This window comes from Melospiza georgiana, chromosome 16, assembly GCF_028018845.1.
Source record: "Melospiza georgiana isolate bMelGeo1 chromosome 16, bMelGeo1.pri, whole genome shotgun sequence".
NCBI lineage: Eukaryota > Metazoa > Chordata > Aves > Passeriformes > Passerellidae > Melospiza > Melospiza georgiana.
In genome coordinates, this window is record NC_080445.1 from 4,841,218 (window position 1) to 4,866,160 (window position 24,943).

Sequence of the window (24,943 nt, forward strand, 5' to 3'; positions counted from 1 at the left end):
AATTTTAAGAGAAATCTGCCCAGTGACTTGTGGTTGCTCCATAGACTCTTTTTAATAAGATATCAAATATTGATTTAAAGACACTAAGTAACAGACAATGTATTGGTTTCCCTGGTTAGCCATCCCTATTAAAAATATGTATTATTTCCATTTCATTGGCTTCACCATGAAGTGAAGCTATCAGGTTCTCTCTATGCTTTTGTTTGCTACATTAAAGAACCATTTAGTGTCAGATTTCCACCGAAAACCCAGATCAAATTGCTTCTGCCTTCTCCATAGCAGATAAAATAGTTTGATTTCCATTAATTTCTCAGCGGAGGATGTGTTTTTTTCAGACCATGAATCATTCATGGAAATCTTCTCACCACTTTCCTTAATTTTCAACAACACTCTCAGGCCTGCACACCTCACCTGGGTGTGTTATCACTGTAGGGGTCTCATCAGTGCTGCCTTCGGGGACACTATTGTTTCTTTGGCCCTTCCTGCTCAATGATACATAAAGATTCTGGCTGTTCCTTGTTTTTTTTTTCTCCACACAGCATTAAATTAGAGGTAACCTTTAGTTATTAGCTGTGGCCTCCTGACAGACAGTGTCTCCCAGAAAGTACCTGCTGTGCTTTGTGCCTGAGACCGTTCTGCTCCCTGGGATCTCTCAGGGTGCATTTGAATTCATAGGGAATGATTGTGCCTGGCACAATCAGATTTCTAAGCTATCTTTGTGGGCTTTATTGTTTGCTACAATTCTGCCTTTGTGTTATCTGCGTATTTTAGTAGGGTTTTATTATTTTCTTATATATCTTAGAGAATATGTGCTGCATACCATTGGCCGAAGGAGCAATTCTTGTTGGGAAAGTAACAGGGAAATGTCACTATTATTTCATCAGCTTTTGGGCCATTTAAAAACTGCCATAGTCTGATTTTGCATCAGGCTGGTTTTAAAAGAAAATGCGATTTTGATACCGAGGCAAATATATTACAGAATTCCTATTCTGTTGTGTCAACACAGTTATCTTAGTTAACTGGACTTGAAATCTCTTCAAGTCTGTTTGACAAGACCTGTTTTCCATGAAATTGTGTTACTTGCTTTTTCTGATATTTCCTTCTAATGGACTTATGTATCAGCCCTGTCTTGTGAGTTAAGGAGATTCAGTTTGCTGCATTCTGGAAGCTTCATGAAAAGCGAACAAGGCAGCAGATAACTCGATCTGTATGAGGCGAGCTGGTTAATCTCATTTTTCAGTCTTCACAGTCTATTCACCAGCCTGTGCTGTCTCATTCTGACTGCAGTAAAACGTGCAGATCAATACTGCCAATGGGTGATTAGCAATTTGCAAACTCCAGTAAGTGAATACATCCGAGTCGAGGTTTGGAGTTGGAGAAGAAAGTGGAGGAGGAGTGATTGAGTGGGCTGAAATAATGAAAACAGATATTTCCTCTCAAGTGAAATGTAAGCATTGTTGAGCTCTGTTAAGCAAGACGATGGCAGAGATTTGTACTCCTTTCACAGTGATTACAGAAAATAATATTTTTTTCTGAAATTGCTAACATCAAATATGCTTTTCCTTTATCACCCCTCTTGATCTTTTTTTCCTCTGCTGTTGACCTGCTGGAGGATAAAAATGTCTAAATGTATGCAACTGAGATGTTTATCGTTGTTTTTGAGGCCACTTTTTGCTTCAGTCAAATGAATTCCAAGGTGCTTGTCTACTTCTCAGTTTCAGGCAGAAAATCCCTGCTTTCTGTCAATATATTCCATACCAAAGACAATTTTGGGGCTCTGCTCATGGAAACAACTCAATAAATACCTTTAGCTCACTTGGAGACCTCGTACCACCAAAGAGTGCAGCTGAAGTAGCAGTAATTTTAAGGTATTAAAACTGCATTAAAAACAAAACAGTTAACTGAAATATAGAAAATTACCAGGTAGTTCCTACGTAGAAGGAAAATTGCATTCTCCCTAGCAAAAGTGGTCTGACCCCCGAAGTTCAGGGTGACTGTGTGCTTAAAGATGCCATCTGAAAATCTGTGGTAAGAGAAGAACAGGAGGGCTCTCTTTCAGGTTTGCTCAAATGAAGTTGAAAAGATTCCCTTCTCATCTGCAGCCAGGCTGTGTTTCCAAGTCATGCATGTGTTGTCTAATTAAAACTTAATGGGAAAGAAGCAACTACCACAGTGCAGGAGCATGTTGTGGTAGCTGTAGTGTAAGGCTGAGCTCTCCTCTCCTCCCTGAATTGTTGTACAAAGCCTGGAGAACTGGGTTCTCACTCAGAAACACCAGAAAAGTAGAATTTCCCCTCATCCACCATTTTGTTTCATAAAAATGCTGTGATGTATGTTGGCAATGAGGAAAGTGATGATAAAATCAAAGCCTGAGTTTTATACAGCAGGAAGTATTGTGTTTTGAAGGAGGTTTTGTAGGGTCTTAATAGTTTAAAGATTGACCTGGCAGTCATAATTCTGGGAAAACCTGGCAGTGAAATTTAAAATCATTGCCCCTTCACATCTCTGTGCAAAATGTGCTGGTTGCTGTCCAGTCCATTAGCACAGTGACGTAAAACTGGTGAAATAAAATCCAACTGGAGGCAGGACAGTTGTATTTCAGACCATTAAGTCATGCACTGAGGATTGGACAGTTGTGCCTACTAAATATATTTCAAGATAGATTCAAATTGGGTTTGGCTCAATTTCACAGCAGTCTAAGCCTGAATAAGGAAAATGTGTTGTTGGAGTTGATGTGATGTAAGTCAGGTTTAGCATGTTTGACAGAGACATTTTGCTAATGGCTTGGTGATCCCAGTGTGACTTCTTAAAGCATTTTCCCATATCTTTGGTTCAAACTGCATTTACTTGAAAAGACATGAATAGCAATTGAAGCATTGGAGGCAACCAAGAAGTATTTTCCCCCAGGGAAAGCCAAGAAGGGATGTTTCAGCAGATGGTTGTGCTGATGGAAGTCGCCATGTGAACAGTCTCACCCAGCACACTGGGTATGAGATGTTGGGAGGTGTAGTTTGTCACCTACAGAGAAATGCAGCTGAAATGCACCTATGCAGCTGAAATTGTGAAACCTGTTCTCTTGCCAGAGGTGGATTTCTCTTTGTCATAGGAATAGAAGAGTTTAAACTGAAATTGTGCTCCATTGCCAAGGCTCAGGTGAATTCCTTGTGCCATCTGTGGATGGCTGCTCCTTCTCTCCCCTCTGCTTCATCTTACCCTGTGATGTTACAGCTTGAAATTCCCCCCTCACAGCCCAGGAATTTCCTCCTGTGGAGGCTTTCTGGGTCTTGTCCTGGTTGGGCAAAGCACAACCACATTACCAGCTCTTGCTTTCTCAGGCCATATGTAACTAGTGAGGATATTGATTTAGTTTTGATGTGATGTAGTTTATAAATATGCATGAGGATTTAGGGTTATTTAACTGTGCTTGTTAATTCTCCTTGCATTGCTGACTCTTCTTGTTGAGGGTTTCTTTGTATGCACAGCAACCTCTTCCATGACAGCCCTGTTCTCACTGCCTGGGACATCTTGAATGTTTGTTAATCCCAAGTCTGGAGAAACTTTTAATATTCAAGGAATGAAGGGAGACAAAGTGATGCCCTTCTGCATAGGGACCAAGGGAGAAGAGTCCAGCTCTCCAGGGAGTTGGGTGAGGAAACCTGGGGCAAAAAGGTAATCATCACAAGGTGAGGAGGAGGAAGGAGATGGAGACCTTTTTCATGCTCCTAGAGAAGGGGAAAATAGCTCTTTTCATCAGGGATGCTACAACTTGCTTAAATTTAAAAAATAATTAACCTGATAAAATGGTGAAAAGGAAGGGAAAGCCAAACATTTGTCTATTTGCCCTGAGGAGATAGAAGAGAATGTACCACTGAATCGATATTTGGATGTCTTAGACACTCAGGTCTCTTACTTGAGAAAGAGCAGAGCAAACAGAAGAGGGTTCTGCCTGCTCAACGCAGCTGGGGGAACCTGCAGTGACTCCTCATGGTGAGTAATGTAGGTGACTGCATGGATAAAAGAATGATATGTACATGGGTACATGTTTTTCCGAGATGTTGAAAGCTTTCTCATTTTCCCTCTGTGCAGTTACCCATTACTAGAGGAATTCCTAACTGTACCTGGTTGGACTTTGTGGTGACATTGAGGGAGATGAGCTCTCCCCAGGGGCAAGACAACCTCCACATCACTGTGAAGAGACGGTGACAAAATGAATGAAACCTGGCAGTTGTGCTGTAGCTGCTCTTCCCCTGGGTGTGTGGCAGGGCCATGTTTTGTTTCCCTCCTTTCCCCTGTCAGCCTGGCCACAGCAGAAGGTGTGTGGGAGGCGGTAACCTGCACAGGGAGAGGCTGCACTGCAGCTTGTTTAACCTGCAACACATTTGCTGTGAATCCCACTCAGACACTGCCCAGCTGCCCCAGGAGACTGTCAGAAATGAGTCCTCCAAAGCACTTGTGTCTGTCATCTTTCTGTGTGATGGGAAAAGGAATTTGACTTGCTTTTTGAGTGGAAATGCTTCCAGCTTGAGGCAGGAATCTGGTAATGGTGGTGGGTTAGCTCAGGGGGCAGCCAAGGCTGAGGGTACTCATTCATTCACTCAAACACAGTGGGTTTGCCTTGTACCCTGCCAGGTTAGAATTAGATGTGCAAGGACATATAATAGTACTTTATATACATTAAATTACCGGATCAAAATGTCCTGGTGCACTTAAAGCCTTTAGGAGATTCAGCATTGCTGTTGAGGTTGACCTCAGCATCCAGCCTGTGCCATGTGTTTGCTGTACAAATACATAATGTGATTGACGGCGCTTCTTGTCACTTGTTTTTCAGGCTTTTATATGCTCAGATGAACTTTGATGCTTCCATGAAGGCTTTTACATAATTTTTAATTATGCATCTTTCTTTTTATACCAGATAGTATCTTAAAAAAATACCCGTAGAGGTTTTGCTTTTTGCTAATGAGATCCATTAACTGGAAAATCCTATTACATTGCAGTTTCACTTTGCTTTATAAAGTCTTGAAAGCAGGACCTCTGCTGTCATACTTCACTCTGACTCCTCCCTTCCTATCTGGATACTGAGGGTCCTGGTCTAGCACAGCCAATTTGTGTTGCTTTTCTCCTCTAGGATCTCTCCTTTAAGTCAATCTGAATTCATTCCAAAGTAGAGCTTTACCAGGAAACACAGAATTATGGAGGATTAAAGCAAGATTTAAAGAGCATTGTCAGGAAGGAAAGCTTTGAGTGGCTGAATATCTGAATTGGAGTGAATACTACAAAAAAAAACCTCACTTCAAGTGTCTCTTGTCTTTCTGGTCTACTGAACAGTAACTGTATGTGCATGTTGCAGAATAAAAAAGAGAGCACCTAAGAAATAGTTAAACTTTTTGGTAAACTGTGTGTACTTCTCTTGAAAACCTAGATTTGGTCTGACATCTCTCAACAATATTCTCAACCAAAGTTACTTGATTTGTATGGGAAAGTTGATAGAATGTTTTTTGAAATTCAGATCTGTGAGAGCCAGCATTTCTCACATATAAAGTTAAGAGTTATCTCTGAAAAGGAATTTTTATAACTCACACTATAAGCTCTTTGGGGCTGTTTTTAGAACCTATGTGCTTTTTATTTTCAGTGTCTTTATCACAGGTTTTTGAACCAGCACAGGTCTCCTCTGCACACTACTAGACTGTAAATAATAGCAACTTTTTATGGACTTTGTTCTCAGGAAAGACAGGAATCCTTGACTTGAAAAAACTAGTGTAGAAACCCTGGAATTCAAGTCTCTAGGTGGTAACAAGCCATCCTAGAGCAGACTATGATTTTCCTCCATTTCAATAAAAGGAAGAGCAGCAATTGAAAAGGACAGTGAACATTTGGATGCATTTTTTCTTTTAGATTATCTCAGCTTCATGCCATTCCATGTCTCTCTGTCCTGACTCTTAACCTTCTTGTCACGTTTGTTTGCATCCCAGACCTCATCTGAATGCCTCACTCAATGCAAATTACAGTCTTGCATCCTCCAGGGAAGAACACGTTTGAAAGAGATACAGAAAACAGATCTCCTTTTAAAACTGTACCTGAAGGGCTTCCACACCGCCGCTAAGGCATTTTATTTTATTACTCCCATTGTAGCAGTGTCCAAAATGTGTTACATGTTGTACCCAAAGATATGGTCTGGTGTTAGAGCAGTGTGATTAGGGTGATTAGAGCTTTTTCGCCTGTGATACAGCCTAACTCCAACCACCTCCCTGTCTCACTGCTAATTTGCTGTAGATGCTGCAGTGAAAGAGGCCATAGGGAGGAATATCAATGAGTGTGGATGGTGTGGAAGATCTGCTCAGGAAGGAACAGAAAAACCCCTGTAGAAGCCTTTGTAGGAGGAGCAGCTGTTCCAGGTGGCCTTGCTGATGGAGAGGGGAAGGTGATGTGGGATTACTCACTGCTCCTGAGAGCAGGGATGTGGAATTTGTTGTTCTGGTGGAGGAGAAGAGGCATAACTCAGGCTAACACAGAGTGTCTTCACTGTTCTGGGAGTGACTGACGTGGGTGTTCAGGAGGCCTGAGGTGAAAGGTTTCCTGAATCAAGGTGTATGAGCAAGAGGTAGCACCACCTGGGCAAGGAGAAAGATCTTCCTGTTTTGCAGAAGAAGTAGCAGGTGTTGTGCTAAGAACTGGCTAAGATAACGATGGAAAGGTTGCCCAAGTGAATTTCTGCTGCCAGGTTTCAGTGTTGTGTGTGTGCAGATGCACACAAAAAAAAACACATGGAGAGAGAAAAAGGGTAGGGAAGCACCATGAGACCTGGTGGGAACAAATGAGCCTTTTCCCAACATCCAGCACCTTCTGTTTTTCATTTCCCCCCCCCCCCCCAACTGTTTCTGATGTCAAGCAGGCACATACTGGCAAAGCTACAAGGAGCAGGTGGTGGTTGTTGCTTATTTGTTAGTTAGCTTTGTCTCATCTTTGCAATCCATTTTTGTTAATACAGCTCCTGTTCCACAGGCTTTAAAGATCCCTTGGTGTGGTTATCTTGTGTGACAGAGGGAGCTGAGGCTGGTGAGCGTGCTGTGCTTTGTGCACTGGGTACACAGGGAATTCTTTGGGATGCAGTTTACTTTGGGTATTACTCTAATCACTTTAACGAGCCTGAGCAAAGAAACAAAAAGAACAAAACCAAGAAACAGAATTTCCATTAAAATGGCATTTCCTGAGGTGGGATTAAGCTTTCTGAGGCTGCCTTGTACTGGGTACAGAAATGCCTCCAATAGCCTTTTGTATGAGAGAGTTGAGTAACCAATTTTTTTTTTCTTTAAGCTGTTAAAGTTAAAATTTAGGAAGATCAGGAGAAGCTGCCCACCTGAATAGCCAGGCAGACTCTAGTTAATAAGCTACTACAAGAAGAGCTGTAGTTGTTGGGGACCTTGCATGTGCCTTTCATGTGATAAATTCCAATTTTGCCTTCCCGCTGTTTTTTTCTTCTCCATTTTTGAGTGAAATTTCTGATGGGTATTGATGCAGGACTAACAGCAGACAATTCTTGACATAAATGCTGAGCCATTAACTGTAAGCTGAAGATAAACACATTCAAAGACAACTTCTAATGATATGTGACTTGTCTGCTTTCATAATTCAGTGGAAGCAACGGGGTGTTCATTAGCTGTGTGCAAAGCCTGTGTGGCTGTGTTTACCCACAAATACCACATGTTTGCAGTGAAGCCAGACAGTCATTCCAGAAACCACCAGCCTTGGGAAAGGCATGCTTGAGCTGTGTAAAGGATCCATAGTCAGGAGGAGGCACTGAATCCCAAGAATAAACCTGCAGGTTCCCAAAAGCAGTGTCAGCTCTTCTAGCATCAGAAACCTGGATTTTGCAAGAATTCTGTAGCTGGAGCCTGACACAATGAAAGACCAGCCAGAAACCTTGAGTAACATTTTGTCCCATTTTGTCCTGTCTTTGGGGGATTCAAGATGTGCCCCCTCTGTTTTAGTCCAGGATTTACCCAAGTGTACCACCAGGCTGTGCCAGCAGCGAAGTCCCATCCTCTGCTCAAGAGTTCAAAAGTTCAGTTTTGGACATTGACCACCTGCAGATACCCAATTACCTGCTGTGTGTTAGTGTTTACAGTTTAAGCTACTCTTGTGCCTACAAGAGGTAGTAAATGGAAGCAAGAGCATTCCCTGGCCAGCTGGATGCTTTTCAAACACGTCTCTTCCACCATCCCCCCAACTGATGCTTTATGTTTTATATCTGTACGTAAGAAACTTTCCCATGTGTCTCCTACAGCTAGATGCAGTCTTTATTTCAACAATTCTTCCAAGGTAACTACTGACCCATTTAAAGCTGATATAATCTACTAAGCTCCTTATATAATTTCTATTTAAGTTCTCCAGTACTGAATAACCTGTCCCAGCCCAGAAACCTTGGAGATTTCTCTCTTAAGAAGTCAGCATGGGAAGAAATTCCTTAGCTCAGGAGGCAGCAGTGTTTGGGTGGCTCTCTGAGAGTCATGTGAGGAGGAAATTGTCCTTTCCTTGAAGAGCTTCCAGCCCCCAGCCTTTTCTCAGCAGGGCCAAGCACAAGCTGTTGTATTGCCAGCCAGCAGTGATTAAGCTCAGCTGTCCATATGCTCCACCAGAATTTATTGTGCTGCTCAGAAATCACAATCTTTTAAGGCTGATAGATACCAAGACTGAAAAAAATGAGGTACTTAAGTGCGTGTCAGCCCCATCTATGGGTTTTGATGATTTTGCTTGCCAAACTGTTTAACAGAAGGAGCTTGTGAGGATGTGAAGTCAGCTGAAAATCCTTTACAGTGCCTGCTGACATTGTATCCTGACAGTCAGTACCTTTTTTTGGGATGTATGGATTTCTTTAATTTCATTAGTGATGTTAGATGAACATATTCACACCAGTGGAGACTATTCCCTTTGCTAGCAGCTATACCTTCTGATCAGAAATACCTGCAGCAGATGAAGAGACCTTAAATGGAGTTGTTAAGCACTGAATGTTTCATCAAATGTAAAATGGTCCACATGGTTTTAAGTACTTTATTCTTACCTGTGTGCCTGTGAAAGTGAGTGGAGTAGAGAGAAAAGCTTTTATAGCTCCTGGAGAAAGACATCTCTGAATTGGGACTGTGCAGTTTTCAAACAACCAGGAGGAGAGATGCCAAAATAAGTTCATCCCTTTTCAAGGTGCTGTCACTGGCAGCTTTCATTGTTCCTCTAAACAACTCCTCTTCTAAAGGAAAAGTTTCTGTTTTTCAGAGATTAAAGCAGTCCTGTCTTCATTCATTGCCTTGGCACTTGACTGATTCTTCCCTAATGGGCAGATTGCTTAGGAAGTTTTTGAGCTGTAATTTCAACACGTAGACCAACATGCTGACTGTTTGGTGATAATATAGTTTTTAAAAATGACACATAGCATCAGCACAATTATCTCCCTGGGGTGGTTTTTTTTCAAGCTGGAAGATGGAAGTGAGAGGGGAGGCAGCAGCATCTGACTTGAGCTTGTACCTCAGTTCTAGATGACAAATTGGCCCTGTTGCAAATTCTTTTTTCCATCGTCTTTTGTCAGAAAGTTTATTGATAGCCAGAGTTACTAAATAGTTCTGCCAGAGTGTGTTTGGAACATACTGCACTCAGCCAATATTTGAGTGTGGCATCTGCAGTGTTCGTCTCACACAGCGACTCCACAGTTGGGACAGCAGCAATGGAGTGGTCCATGAGAGAGTTTCTCATGTGGAAACCCTGGGGCAGATGTCTGGATAACACACCAAAACAGCATTATTTCACAAATTGTGGAGCATATTGACAAGTGAAATCAAAAAATCATCTCTATAAAATGTCCAGTGCCCTTCTGAGAGCTAAAAAACCAAGGTTTTGCTGCCTTAAACACCAAATCAGCTAGTTAACATGTTGCTTTCCAGGAATGAGTAATTCACTTTAAGTGCCAACCAGGTTTGGTTGCAATCAATCAAGGTATTTATTGCTTCCCCCTAAATTGAAGCTCTCTGTACATTTTTCTGACAAATCTGAATTACTTGTTCAATGTTATTTCTGAAAAGAAGAATCAATGAATGCCAGCAGTTCTCTCTAGTCCAAGTAATTTACTCTTCAGAATCTCTGCAATTTCTGGTTTTTAAGGTAAAATTTCTGGTATTTTAAGGTTTTTAAGGTATTGGAAAACAGGGGTAAAGAGAGGATTCTGCTGAGAAACTGGCAGTAATGTGTTATCTTTGCTCTCTGAGACTGGCTATCTTGTGCTGATGAGCAAAACAAGCTACCAAGTTACTGCTGAATGAGCCAGGGATGGGATGGCTTTCCAACAGAGCTCTGTAGGTCACACATGGATTGCATTGCCCAAATTTCCATCTGAAGGCACCATGAGCTTAAGTGGATCTGGTCAAACCTCACATTCAGGTTCCAAGTTTCCAAACCTGCAGCACGATTTTCACACTTCTTGGAGAAACCAGGGATACATTACCATTTGTTACAAGATGCTTTTAAACTCTGCTAAGCAATACCTCCTTGCATGTGTTGGTTCAGCACAGAAGCAGCATCTGGAGCTGTGCCTGGGCAGCTGTTTGGGGAGTCCCAGCTCCTGTTCAAGGAACGTGGCTGTCTCTTCTGTGCCTGCCTTTCAAATGCCACTGTTTGGTCTTCCTCTTCAGTCACCCAAGATTAGAAATTATTTTCTAAATGGGAAAATCTGTTTTAGGTCTTCTCTCCCAGTGCCTGAAACAATTCTCCAGGCTTCTGCTGCACAAATGAAAGGATAAAATTATGATCAGTAAGACTAATTTATTGTAGGTGGAAGTGCAGTTGACAGAGAAAAACAGCAATTTACATTTTCCAGAACGAAAGGGATTCCAGGAGGATGTTGTTTGCTTTCTTCAATCCCTGCTTTCCTACCAGCATTAGGGTTTCATGTCCATCAATTGCTAGTGAGATTTTAATGCTACTTTGCTGTCTCTTATATTTTGCAGTTTCCAGCTGTGGGTCTTCATAGAGCCAGTCCTAAACCACTCTTTTTCACGACCCAAAATCACCCTCAACCTTCATAAATTTGGGAAAAACACTCCAAATGTCCCAAGCTGTGATAGTGTTCTGACTTTCTATATTACCTACACATGAGACCCATCCCTTTCATCAGACACTGCACCATTTCCATGGAAAGCTTCCTGCATTTATTTGAAACCCCAGAGATTGCCAGTAAATTTCCTGGAAGCTGCTGTGAGGTGGCAGCATGGTCTGGTGGTGAGGAGGAGCAGCTCTGAAGATGTGTTTTCTTTTCTGCCTTGCTGCTGAGGAACCTGGAACCAGAGGCTGCATCTTTCCATACCTGCACTCCCCTCACATATTGCACCTTCAGGATTTGTTGTTTGCTTTTTGGGCTTTTGGTTTTCTGTGGGGTTTGTACAGGACCTGGCATGCTGGGATCCCTGTCTCACTTGGTTTCTTTTAGGCATTGCTGTAATATAAACCAGCTGCACTAATATTTTAGCTGTAGGGAGAAATGTACTGGTTTGATGTGTGCTGTGTAGAAGAAAGAGAAAGCTACTGCCCCTAGCCCAAAAATGTGAGTAGCATAGCAAATATGTTAGTGATCTCCCAGAAATGTTAAATGAGATGGATTCTGCCACTGCCTTCGTTGCACTGTGGGCTTTAAAGAGATTCTCTTGTCTCAGTGAAGCTTCAGACTGATGTGCTGAGGAGAGCTGGTGAACCCTGAAAATAAGGCTGAGTCCTGGTGATGAGTTTTACAGCAAGATTTTTCAAGGGGGGCACGTTATGAAAGGAGAGGATAAATGGCCTGAAAGATCTGTAAGAGCCAAAGCACTGCAGCTTCATGGCAGGGCTTTGTAGAAAGGCCAGATAGATGATGGAAAAGGGTAAATAACCTGCAGAATAAAAAGATTGGTGCAGTGTGGGTTACAGCAGCCCTAGCAGGGAGGGAGCAGCAGTCTCCAGGTGTGCAGGGCTTTCCTCACACAGGGATCCTGCTGCTGTGGATCCCTGCACTGCAGCTGGAATGGTGCTGGCAGCCAGGATGAGGGGCTGGGAGCTCTGCCTGACCTTGGCAGAGGGGACAGGGCCAGAGCCCTTCCCAGCTGGTCAGAAGCACCAGCAGCTGCCCAAGGAAAGCTGGGATCCACAGCTGACCCTGGAGCATCCTCCTAGCCAGAGTAAGCCCTGTTGCAAACTTTGGAGTTAAATCTCTTCCCTTGATAGACAAACACGAGAGTGAGGAGTGCCCTGACCTGTCTGGAGGAGTCCTGGAGTGCAAATAGCAGGAGAAGGTAACGAGCTGGCCAAAGCAGGTTTGTAAATGCCAGTCTGTGCTGGGGAAAATATATCTAATGAGCTGGTGTTGCAGCTGTCTTCCTTCTCCCTCTCTTTGATATCTCCAACATGCTGCTTGTGTCCTTCAGGTCTCACCTGAATTTCTTTTGATCAAGGCTGATGGTGGGATAATTTCTTATTTTGGCCTGAGCTGCTTGATTGGCAATTAAGGGAGATTTGTCTCAGCCTGGCTGTGGAAATGGGGTCACAGAGCCCTGTTGCTGTGGGGCTGCAGGGCAGTGCTGCCCTCCCAGGTGTTCCTGAGGTCACTCAGGTGAGGCTGAGCAGTAGGAGAACGTGCATCCCCTGCTCAGAGTGTGGCCAAGGGTTGGGAGACCACATAGTCCTGACTGTGGGGTCTGCAAACACCAGGGAAGGGGACCTGAGGTTTCTGTACCTGACTCTTCCCAGCTCCCTGGAGGGAGCTCTTGGACCAGGGCAGATCTCTGGGAGTTCCTCCCACCTCTTCATGGCCTGGGACACACACATGTGGTCTCCTTTCTCTGTAACTTGCACTTTTTCTGTGGAACAGTGACTCTCTCCTAGCCAGATGCACAGCTGTGGTCAAACTGGTTTCTCAGAGCAGTTATGAGGAACCACCACATCCCTCTTTTTTTTATCTCTGGGAAGAAAATCCCAGAAGAGCATCTTTGACCACAATGGTAGAAGCTGTTATTCTGTGAAAGCTCACAGTTTTATCCATGCTCTCCAGCACTCTGCCAGCAACCAGAGGTGCTGGAAGATTCTCACATGTCCTGCCCTGGCATGGCCCAGTCATGGAGCTGCTGTCCTTGAATTTGTCAAACCCATTTTTGATGCTGTTGTGTGTCTGTTGCCAGGCTCTGGAGCAGTGAGTTTCAGCAGTTCAGTGCCTGATGAAGAGCTTCACACTATGAGAATAGAGAGTATTTTCAATAAAGGATATTTGGGAATGGGATCTTCTGGGGTCTCTTACCAGCAGTGCAGGATGAAGTCACTCAGCCTCTGCTCTGGTTTGCATGGAAAAAAACCCCACATAAAGTTCTATCACGTCTTTAATGGAAATGAAATTATAAAATTGGGATAATACCTACCTCATGCTGCTCTTGAGGGTTAATTAATGTTTACAAAATCACTTTAGGTCCCGAGATTTAATTGAAGGAAAAATATTACCATATAAAATAGCTTTTTATGCAGGCACTGCTATAGGGTTTCAGCTGGGCAGAGTGCCGTGGCAGCCAGCGTTAGCACATGTTTTACTACATTTATGGTTGTGAGGCTTCCTGTAGTTTATATGAAAATTGTCTCTCTGAAATCACAAATGCAACATCAGTGTTTTCCTCTCGCTTTGAAAGAATATTAATTTGCCATCTTAGGGCTTGACTGACTATTTAAGCTGCTGTAAATACAACTCTCCTTTGAGAAAAAAGGAATCGAATATCTGTTCCCTTGCTTGGGATAAGCTGATACAACTCGCTAATGACTCCACCTTTGGATGCCATGGATGTTGCTGGCTCATATGAGCAATAAATCAGGCTGGCACTGGGTGTCCTGCTGTAGTTTAAGGGTGTGTTTGGGTGTTCATTATAATCTCCTGCTATCAAGAGATTTTAAATACAGCTACAAAACTTCATTTCTGGAGTTAAATCTGTGGAAGTATCAGCCAGGGAATGAGTTCTGTTATAAGTGGGGTGTTACGGTGGGTTTTTCTGGTTTGGTTATTCTTTGTTGGTTTGTTGTTTCTTTGCCTGTTGTTTCAGGGGTTTTTTAAAGATGGAATAGCAAGGGAAGGAGAAACAACACTGGGCTTGGCTACCTTCAACCGTTGTCATAAAACCTTGTCACTGCATAAAAGTCACCTTATTTCTGCTGTAACATTTTTTTATTTCACCCAGCAATACAGACCGGGTGAACTTGCAGGTTGGATCGGTTACTCAATGTGCTTTTGTTTTGTTTTTGTTTTTTTTTTCCTGCCCCCCAGGGGGACTACGACCCCAGCAGAACCAAGATTGTCCATTTCAGCATGAACCCCATGAGCCTGGCCCAGCAGCAGCGCAAGGAGGAGCAGCAGCAGCTGCAGGAGGAGTGCGAGCGGCTGCGGGAGCTGGTGCGGGTGCTCAAGGGAGGCGGCTCCATCTCTGGCACTCTGGAAGGAGTTGGGGCTTTTCAGTCCCCACAAGAAGTTGCAGGTAGGCTGCTGGCTTCTGCTCCCGGGGATGCGTTTATTCATTTGTGTTGCCAGAGTGCAGAAGCAGATGGAGGCATTGCAGACAGTGTGCTTGATGGAGTGGTTGTGTGGGAAATGAAAAAAGCTGGGTTGGTGCAGGAGAAGAGGGGATGTGAGGTGGCAATCCTGTGGCAGTGTGGTAGAGGGTGGGTGGTAAGGCTAAATAGTAATAATTCATATCATTTGCTCATGATGAATGAAATACCAATACAACAGCCTTCATAGGCTGGTGCTGCCGACAGAGTGAAAGGAAATATTTCCTTCCTTTCAGGGCTGGTTTAGCCCTTGAGGTAGTACAGACAGCAGGAAATAACTTTCATAGCTGCAGGGAAGCAAGTGGTTGAAATCTTTTCAGACCTGGCTTAAAACAAATTAATATTGTTTATCAGTGTATATGTGCCCCATTAATCACAGCTACATTCAATACTCCATGAAAGCAGAGTACATCTTTCACTGAGCTAAATACATTTCACAGAATCTGTGGCACTCCAGTACAGTCTGTCTTCCTTTCACATACCTGAGTGAGACTTTTTAGTATACCGCAACCCCAGAAATCAGCACCTCCAGACATGCTCTCAGACTCTGAAAATCAAGGTAAGGATATCAGTAAAGCCTAAGCCATCACCTGTAACACTGTGAGGGACCAGGCAGAACCAAGTTATGCTGAAAAGCCCTGGAGAAGTTACTGCTGTAATTCTCTCATGGCCTCAAAACAATTTGTTAGAGAAGAGAAAAATGAAGGAGAACTGGAGGTCTGTGTGGAGCAAACCTGGTGTGTCCCAGCTGCACCTACATGGTCAATGTCTGGAGGTCAAGATCCTCCCTCAGATGAGTCTGAAAGAGCAGAGCTTTTCCCAAAGGTCACAAGTGCTGGAGGCTTCAGACCCACAAAAGGGCAGAGCCCTGGTTTAAAGAAAATCCACAGAAGAAAACATTTTTCTCTGTTATGAAACAGAAATTCTCAGAAAGTAGCTTGTTTGTGTTCCCATCGCTCAAACAATGGCACTTTATTACTGCTGAGATTGTGTTTGTTCCAGCATCTCATACTGGATTATGGTACGATATAGCCTTAAAAATAGGATGGTGAGAAGTGCAGATGGGGTGGTTTATAAAGTGAAGAGCTCACTGAATGTTACAAGTAAGTGACAGTTCTGTCACTCCTGTTAGTGGCTGCTCTAACAGATGCATAAGCATGAAACACTTGGCAAACATTTTAGAAAAAACTATTGTCTGTAGGAACTTCCAGTCTCAGACCCCCAGTGGGCAGTTCCTGGGGCTAGCTCTTGCATTGCAATTTGAGATGCAGTGTGTTTTAGGTGTTTAAATTGCAGCAGATGCAGCTGCCCAGTGCCCTTGTCTGTCCTTATGCCCTCAGTGCCAGGCACATCTGATGCTGCAGTGCCCAGGGAGGGCAGGGGCAGGGAGGCTGCAGAGGTGGGGTCAGCCCCTGCCTCTGTCACTGATGGATGAACCTCTGGGGTGTCATCTGCAGCAATTAGACCATCTCTTCTGGGGGAATGTGCTCCTCACGTGTGCCTCCTGTCATGTCATTATTATTCTGCTGCCTTTCTCTGTGCAGCTGCTTTTAGCTGTTTGTGAGGTGCCTCTGTGCTGGGATGTTACCAGGTTTGGAGTTAGCTCAGAAGGGATGCATTTTTAAAGCTGTTTTCTCTTCTGCCTTTGATTCCAACAGGAAAACAAACAGCTTGCTGGGTTTCAGGGTATTTCCAGCCTCATGTATGTCATGTGTTTTTTTTTTCCTTTTACCCCAGTCCCAAGCTACTTCATTCTGACTTCTGGTAACCAGCTCAGATGGAAGAGAGCAGCAGGTTCAGAACTTAGAAGGGTGGGAAGTACTTCAGTGTCATTTACCAAAGTCACAGGAGGGCCCTTTGGATTCTCAGAGTGCCTATAAGTGCATCTGGAAGTGATTCTTGTAAACAAAATGGGAAAAAGCTGTTGAAGGCTGGAGCAGCCCTGTGGATGACTCTCTTTGAGGACAGGGTGAAGGTATAGGAAGCCAGGTTATGTGATAAGATCTTGGGCATTTTTTCTTGTGGCTCATGTGCTTGTGTGCCTTGTGTCATGCACAGGGCACATTCCCATAAATGCACCTAAACTCTCATTTCTGCTGTGGGAGCATTCAGCAGCATAGTCAGATGCAAATGTTGGGATGTGAAGAGATGCTGAGGGTGTCACAGTGCTGACCACAAGGTTACTGGGTTATTCTGAGCTGGCTTTAAATTAGCAAGGTGAATGCCAGATTTGGGCTCCTTGCTGGAGCAGGGAGAGCTTCCAGTGGGCTTGGGGCAGCTGATCAAGTGTGCTGTGCAAGCTGCATCCATTTCTGCACTGACTCCATCCTGCACCCACAGTGTGGATACAGCAGCTGTTCAGCAGTGGCTCCACAACATGGATCCTTGTGGCCAGAAAATCACACAGTCTCCTTCTGGATAAGACATGGAAGATCCAGCTTTTGCTGTTTTCTTACCTCTGCCCACAGCAACAGCTGCCACATGCCTTCTGCTTCAGTGTATTTTCAAGGTGTGAAGTGGGGAGCCTGTGGCAGAAACTCCCTCTGCTTTGTTTGTCACTGTCCAATTGGCTGCCCCAGGGAGGGAGGTTTGTTGTGCATGATAAGGGAGCGGATTTCTGTGAGCTTTGTGAAGCTGTTTCTGTACAAAAATAACAAGAATTGGAGTTTTTCTTGCACCCCTCTCTTGTCAGCTGTAGTCCCCATCTGTTTATCTTGCTCGTTCGTGTGGTACACACAGGAGGCAAATTCACTTCTCTGAGCTTTTCAGGGGGGAGGTCCCTGGTGTCAGAGCAGAATGAGGTGAAGAGAGAGCAAGGACAGAGTAGGAAGAGTGTGGATAAAAGCTGGGAGGACAACAGAGGTCATATGTAAGTTTGCATTTTGCCTTTAGACAGATAGAGGTAAATGTAAGATTTTATTGTCCTGTTTTGCCATATAACCTGACTGGCTGCTTGGCAAGGTGAGGGATTTGGGTGGCCTCCAGCCAGCCAGGTCTGATGCATCCAGCAAGCTTATGTGGTATGCAACAGCTATGCTTATGGTTCACAGAATTATAATTATACCAACCAAAAAAAGGCATTAAGGACAATGATGTTGATGGTTTGATAATAATGTGTTGGCCATTGTTAAATCCCTTCATTGGACTGGAGTACAGCACATTTCTTCTGATTGTATTTCCGACTCCTGCGTAGGTAATAAGAAAATTATTACTGTGGACGTTAAAGCTCATTAAATGTGACTCTATTAAAAATCAAGGTTATGCTGGACTTTAAATCTCTTTGAGCATAACTGCTGGAGGCTGCAGCACAGCCTGGCACCTTGCCACGTGGTTCAGTGGCCCTTTCCTCTCATTTATGCCACAATAGTCACTGTTCAGATGGGGACCTATGGAGAGCTATAACAACATCCTGTCCCTTTCCAAAATACAGATTGGCAGTGCAGGGTGTTGGGGGGCTCCTGTGGGTGCTGTGCTCGGGGTGTGGGCTGGAGCTGTGTCAGTGTAGTGCTGCTCTGCTGGGCTGTGTAAGAGCAGGGAGCACCAAGGTCAGACAGCCATCTGGGGAGAGGCTCCGAGTCCTCCTGCCTCAGAAACAGGGATGCAGATTGTGACAGCTTTGGAAAGGTGGCACAGGGCATTGCTGCACAGATCTGAAATCTGTTCCAGTTCTGCATTTCCCTTTCCCATGCTCTTCACACCTTCCCTCTACGGCCCCTTCTGTATTTCAGTCTGCATCTTCTACTTTTTTTTCTTCCATCTCATAGCTTTTCCTATTTTTTTTCCCCATTTCTCTCCAGGCCATTTCTGTTTAGATCTTTTGGTTTTTTTGCCCTGTGGGGTCCTGGTAGACCTCTTGGAGATGGATTTGGGTCTTAGTTGCAAGCAAGTATGTAGGTGGCAGCTAATAGAGAGCTGGAGAAGTAATGACTTGTAACAAAGCATGGGTAGAAATGAGAGAGAATGGTTCAGGTGCTCCTTATCTCTGTTTGTGTTTTTATCTTAAAGGTAATGTATCTGGAGGTAGGAATGAATGATCCATGGAAGCTGGTTCCTGACTAAAAGAATGCAGTAATGTGAATTTTCCATGAGGTCTCATGATTTATTGCTATCCCATAGCTGCACCAGAGTGTTCCTTTCTTCATGCAGCTTCTCCCTGTGAGAAAGAGGAAAAGTGCTTTTAATATTCTTTCTGGTGAGAGAGAGGCTGGCACCCCTACCAGGAAGGAAGATGGGGAAATCAACTCTGATTTCAACCATCGGTGGAGAACTTTGGAACTATTTTCCTAAGCATAATCATATCAAAAAGAAAAGCTGTTCATCCATCTCAATGGTTTCAGTGTCCTTTTCCCCTTGATAGGGAAGAAGTGGGAAAAAGGGGAAATCTGACTCTGAGGCAGGTGTTTGGCCCTAACACAGATGCTACACCTGGCATTCAGCAGGGGCTGTCCCCAGCATCACAGCCATGCCAGGGCCTTGTAAAATCTATTTAATTGGATTTAAATTGGGTAATGAATTAATATTAAAATAATCTAATCTTGTTGAAGTGACAAGCCAGAGATGGTAAAATTTGTCACTGTCCCACTGTGCTTGTGCTTCTGATGAATGTGTTTCTGAGTACAGAAGGTGACAAAAAAGGAGCAGATGGAATTTAGAAGTTGCTGTTCTCCATCCACAGTTGTCTGAGCTGTTGGTGCTTGGAAGTCTTGGTGCTTCCTGCCATCTGTGTAGGGAATCCACACACGATGGGGGCTGCACCTGTGAGTGAGAACCAAGTCCAGCTGATGGAGGATCCTGCCCTGACCTCAGCTGCTGCTGGCTGCACATGTGGCAGAGCAGCCTCCATTCCTCACTCTGTGCCAGTGCTCTCAGCATCCCTCTGGTCAGATGGGCTCGGGCCAGGTGAGTGCACAGAGGGCAGCTCTCCTTCAGTCTCATGCTGAAGCACAGAAAGGATTCATTAGGTGACCCCTCTGTCACTTATCTTTAACCTGCCAGTTCCCCTTCACTCTTACTGGAGGAATTGCCTTTGTTCTAAAGAGACACAAAGGTCCAGGGCATTTGCTGCCTTCAGATGTTAAGGGACTTGTGTTAAAAGCAGGATGTTAGCCTTTGTGCCCTGCCTCTATCTCAGTAAATTGCTTTCTGCATATCCCAATTTCATCTGAAGTTAATAAAGAGCTTGACTTTGCCTCTGGTGCTTTGCTGTGCACTGATGAAGGTCTGTCCTCTTTCACTCCAGAGATGGCCACATATCCTTGATGGGGGAGGAAATCATCCCCTACTGCTACCTGCATCTGAGATGCTGCATAGCATCAGTGTGCAAACCACAAATGGCATGGACAGCAGCACAAGGATGAGTTATTAGCAGCAGTCCTGACCCACTGGGAGCTGCCTGCCCTCCTGTGCTGACTCCACAGCCTCTGTGGGGCAATCCCTCCAGCTCCCAGCTAATTCTCACTATTACTGTTTTTATGGTGCTACTTTCTCTTCTGCAAGGCATTTAGACCAGTCTGGGACCTGAATTGTATATTAAGACTGGGAATAAGCTGATAGTTTAAATAGAGCTTACTTTGATTCCCTTCATTATTGTCCATATCCCTTTGTCTCAGCCCAGCACTAGAGAGAGCCAGGTGGTGCTGCTAAATATACCTGTTTTCATAAATAACTCTAGCTGAGTTTGATCTCCTGTACTTCATATTGACAGGGTTACAGTGGTCAGGGGAGAGTCCCTAAATGGTGTCAATGGATTTGGGCAGTGCAGCTGTAAGGGGAAAATACCTTGAAGCTTTTGTGTGTTCTGATTCAGCAACAGTGCCTTTGATGGTGAATGTTCTGCACTACTGAAGTCACTGCAGGCACCTATAAAGGTCCTGGCTTGGATGAAAGTCCAGTATCTCAAAAGGGCTGGAAGAATTTGAATTTGAATTTGTTTTCTGATCTTAAAAGAAAATTGCTTTAATCTTACATAGTATTCATCATCCAGAAAGATTCCCAAGGTTGTTTTTTTTTGGAGATAACACAGATATGAAGTCATGCAGCACTGAGGATATTGCAAACAGTGTGCCCTGCCCGTGGCAAGATGCCATGAGTCTGTTGAACGAGCAGAGGCTTGCCCTGAGCTCGGTGTAATCTGTGTGCTGCGAGAGGGCCAAAGGTTGCTGACCCAACAAACCCCCAAGGATGCCTGAAGCCGGCAGCTTCCTGTGAAACTGGGATGGGAGGTGCCACTGAGGCATTGTTAGAACTTTCAGGCTCTGTCTGCTGTCCAGGGAGCCAGAGGTTTGTAATAAATTCTGTAAAGTAGTTCTGTTGTAGCTGGTGAATGTGTAAAACTTGGTGTCAGTCAGAGGTTACTATCCAGACTATACTTAGCCTTCACAAAGAGCAAAAAAAGCTGCAGGATTTCTTTCTGCCCTCCTTTTCTACCAATTTCACATCTAAAGTTCTTGGAGAACTCAATATTTCTGTTTTTCTAAGAGGCAGCCTGTGAACCCACATAATACTTCCACACAGCTCCAGCAAGTCCTACAAGGGTTTTTTTTAAAGCATCTTCTGCCCTCTTCCTAGGCACTGTGTAGAAATGGATTACAAAATAATTAGTAGAAGTAGAAGCTTTGTTCCATAAAAAACTCCCATTTTTGCAAAGAAAAAATAGTAAAATAAGTTGTGAGAGAGAAGGAAATGGAAAAGAAAATAAAAATGTGTATGTGATGAGGAGCACCAAATTTAAACACAACTGCAGCAACATCTGCAATGGTTTCTGTAGCAATATGAGGAAGGAGGCTCCCAAGGGGAGATTCTCTGGGCTTATTGATCCTGGCTTGAGTCTGGGTGTAATGGAAATAGTAGCACTGCAAGAAAATACAGCTGAGGAGAAAGCTGCTGGTTTCCTGGGAAAATGCATTTTCCCTACTGAGTCCTGACACCGTAAAGGTGTGGTGTTACATCTGGGGAAGAAGAGGCTGCTGTGCTGAGGGAGGTGGGAAGGTTAGAGGTAGCTGAAACCATTACAGATGGGCAGAGAGCAAGGTTAGAGGTGACTTCAGGGAGCAGATAAACCAAGAGAAAATGTGTAGAGAAACCTGGGCTGACAAGGAGTATTCTGTCTCCTTCTGTATATGGCTGTGAAGGAAAAACTGGTAATTGAAACAGTATTGTTGAGCCTGGTTACTTGGGATTCCAGTTCCCAGTCCATCAGTAGCTGAGTGAAATACAAAGTGAGCATGTGGAAGAGTTGCTCTCACTACCAGAAGTAACCCCCAGAAGTAGCTGTGCTCCTCCTTTTACTCAGGGGATGTTCAGAGCCTTTGCAAGGAGAAAAGTCAATGAGCTGCTGGAGGATCCCAAACCCTTCTCTGTGTATTTTAAATCCTTCCCACCCCCACAATCCTTGTAAAACACCAAATTTGTACTGTACAGAAACTGCCACATGAAAGGTAACACCCTTTGTGGCCACAGTCCTTCTCCATCCCTCAGGTTCTTCAATGTCCCTCTGTGCTGATGATTTCTTCATCAACCAGAGACAGGCCAGCAGCCTGTTGAGCTTTGTGGCTGGTAAATTTTGGCATTTCTGTTTTGGGATATTTGAGTTGATCTCTCATTTCTTGATTGTGGCCTCCTTGGTGGCTGGGATGCTCCAGCCCTGAAGGGGAGGAAATGCAGCATTATCTGCAGCTGCCCTTTGGCTCCTGCGGGGCTGTGCTGGGAGCTGCCTCTGACAGCACTTGGCATCATGGAGCAGCTTTTGATTAGTCCTGATGTGCCACAAGGCCTCTGGATGTACACAATTGAAAATGCTCTTTCATTCATCAGCAGGATTGAGAAGAAAGGCTTGTGCTGATGTCTCAAATTCGGGCCGACACGATTTCCCTGACATCAGAAAATCCAGCCTGCCAGCGTGGCGGGGCGCTCCGGCAGCAGAGAGCCTCAGATCTCTGCTCTGCATCTTGTCAGTGCATTGTTTCTCCTGGAAATTAAAGCCTGATGCCTCTGTAAGCCAGTAGAGTGTAGAAATCCAGTGGAGGAACTTTGCAAGGGGTGTCAAGGACACTGGGAAGTCTTAAAAAGCCTTGTGCTGGCAAGGTGAACGTACCTTTGGTTGGGGTTGTTTATTGGATTCAGGATAGATTACAGCAATGTGAAAATACTGAACCTATTTACACTTTCCCACTCCGTACTGTCCAAGATGGCTTTCCTCTTGTGATCAGCTCATAATAAGAAAAAAAAAAGACTGAGTTTGCTGCTTTTCTCTGGAGTCGTCCTTGTATCAATTTACAGGTGGCCACGAGCTGACATCTGACTGTCTCCACAGGATAAATCAGGGCTCCTTAACACTGACTCCTAAATGAGGTGGGGTGAATGTGTGGAGACTGAGAAATGAAGTTTGTCTCCTCATACCACATATTAAAGGGACAAAATGCAACCAAAATTTGGAAGCTGAAGGATATCTTTTGGCATGGGCTGTTTTTCTGCTTCATTTCCCTGACTGTGGGAAGCTGCTTTTTTCTGAGAAATACTGTTGTGCCGTTGAATTTCCAGTTTTTCTTTTCACTTAGGCTGATTATTTAGGAGCTGTAAATGAAGTAAAATAAGGTTCAGTATTTTAGAGCGGCGGCTGTATTTAAGAAGTTTGTATTTGATGAGTAAGTTGATGACATTGCATTATGTGAATTTGATGTGCAAAGTTGTCACTAGAGTGTAAACATAGTGACAGCAGGACCAGCAATTCCCAGCCTAATCAAGTAAGCAGAGTCAGACATTCTTTGAGCTATAGCGTAATAGAGACTGATTTGCATATTAAAATGAGAGAAGCTACACAGATCCAACAATTAAGTTGATATTTTAATTGCCTAAAAGTCAGGAAATTCAAAGTTATGTTGCCTGCATCAGTTAATTTGTCACCCACATCTATTTGTGGTATTTCCAATGACTTTATTTGGTACAAAACTAATGTGGATTTAAATACATTAAATGTTAGCTGTGGATGAAAGGAGAGCTTTGGATTTGCTGCTTTAGAAAGCAGACTAAGAGAATTGAGGATTCAGTTCTTGGTCTGTTTAAAAGTAGTACAAACAAATTTCAGGTAATTTCTTTCTTAATATTCTGGTAGACACGTTGGGAGGGAGGGAAAGGGAGCTATATTCAAATGCAATGAAAAAAAATTCTCATTGATCTCAATAGACCTTGAATTGTATCCTTAACTTCTTGTTTTCTTTGTAAGGAATAAGCTTTATTTAATTGCAAATTCACACAAATGCACTAGTAGCACTAAGAATTACATCAATATATGGATTCTGTCCTTGATGTTTATGCTGGTTTCACAGGGCTGATCTTGCATTCAGATAAGCTCTCAGTATACAGCTCCCTTATCTCCCCATGCTGATGTTCTGATATATGAATGCTTGTTCCCTGTGCTCACAAAAAGCCATTCACATGCCGAGTCTGACGATTTTTTTTTATAATCCTTCTTTGAATTAGACTACAAAAAGAATGTGTTTGAAAAGGTTAACTAATGGATACATTTTTCTCCCTGATGAGGAAAAGAAAAATGGTGAAGTGCTGAAAAATGGTCAAGCAGAGTTTTGATCACGCTTTTCTAATCAAATACATTCTAGGTAGTGAACAAGTAGGAGAAATGTTAATCCATAGTGGATTTATTTGGAATGGAGAAGATCTGTTTGGAAAGCAATCAGCATACAAAAGCAGACACTTGTAATTACTTTGCTGTCTTAATCATGGCACTGACATCAGTACCATGATGTGGTCGAGTTGTGATATCCTTTAGAATGTGGTGCTGACATAAGGATGTCAGAAGGAGGGGAGAAAAGCCTGTCTTAGCATCTTCACCCCTATCCACCTGGCTTGCTAACATCCCTGTGTTAGGTCAGTAAGTAATGCAGTGCTCTCTGTGCTGCTGGCTGTGTTCTGGGCACCTCGTGCTGCTGGTGCTGTTTCATGCCAGGGAGGCAAAGGCATTGTTAAATCATAGCGAGTCCTAAAATGCAGGAAACTCTCATCTGCCCATCAGGGATTTCTGAGCAGCCCATTCTTTACAGTAAAGCTACTAGGTATGCTTTGTGTGTCACAGCACTGATGCATCTTCCCTTGCTATTGCAGTGTTTCCATGTTTTCTCCATTTCAGTGCCAGCTTTTCTGGCATCTCCACTTAAAGAGGAGCAGGTCAATCCAGCTTCCATTAGGGAACAGCATATTCATTCTTACATACAACCAGCTCCAGCTCAATGGATGAAAATCAAACAGATGAAAAGCTGGAGATGAGATTAGATTCACAAATTGCCTTTTCTTTCTCTGGGTCTCTGAGTGTGTTTTTGTCTCTGTTGAATAGCAGAATCTCAATGGG

The 24,943-nt window shown here is 43.7% G+C and overlaps 1 protein-coding gene across 1 annotated transcript in view; it reads left to right on the forward strand.

The window, feature by feature from the left end:
* The window catches only part of MAD1L1 (mitotic arrest deficient 1 like 1), a 346,877-nt gene that overhangs the window by 210,866 nt on the left and 111,068 nt on the right, over window positions 1-24,943 (forward strand). Inside the window, exon 16 of the mRNA XM_058035443.1 lies at window positions 14,303-14,510. Within this exon, the coding sequence (XP_057891426.1) occupies window positions 14,303-14,510 (208 nt within the window). The remainder of the gene's footprint in view (window positions 1-14,302; window positions 14,511-24,943) is intronic.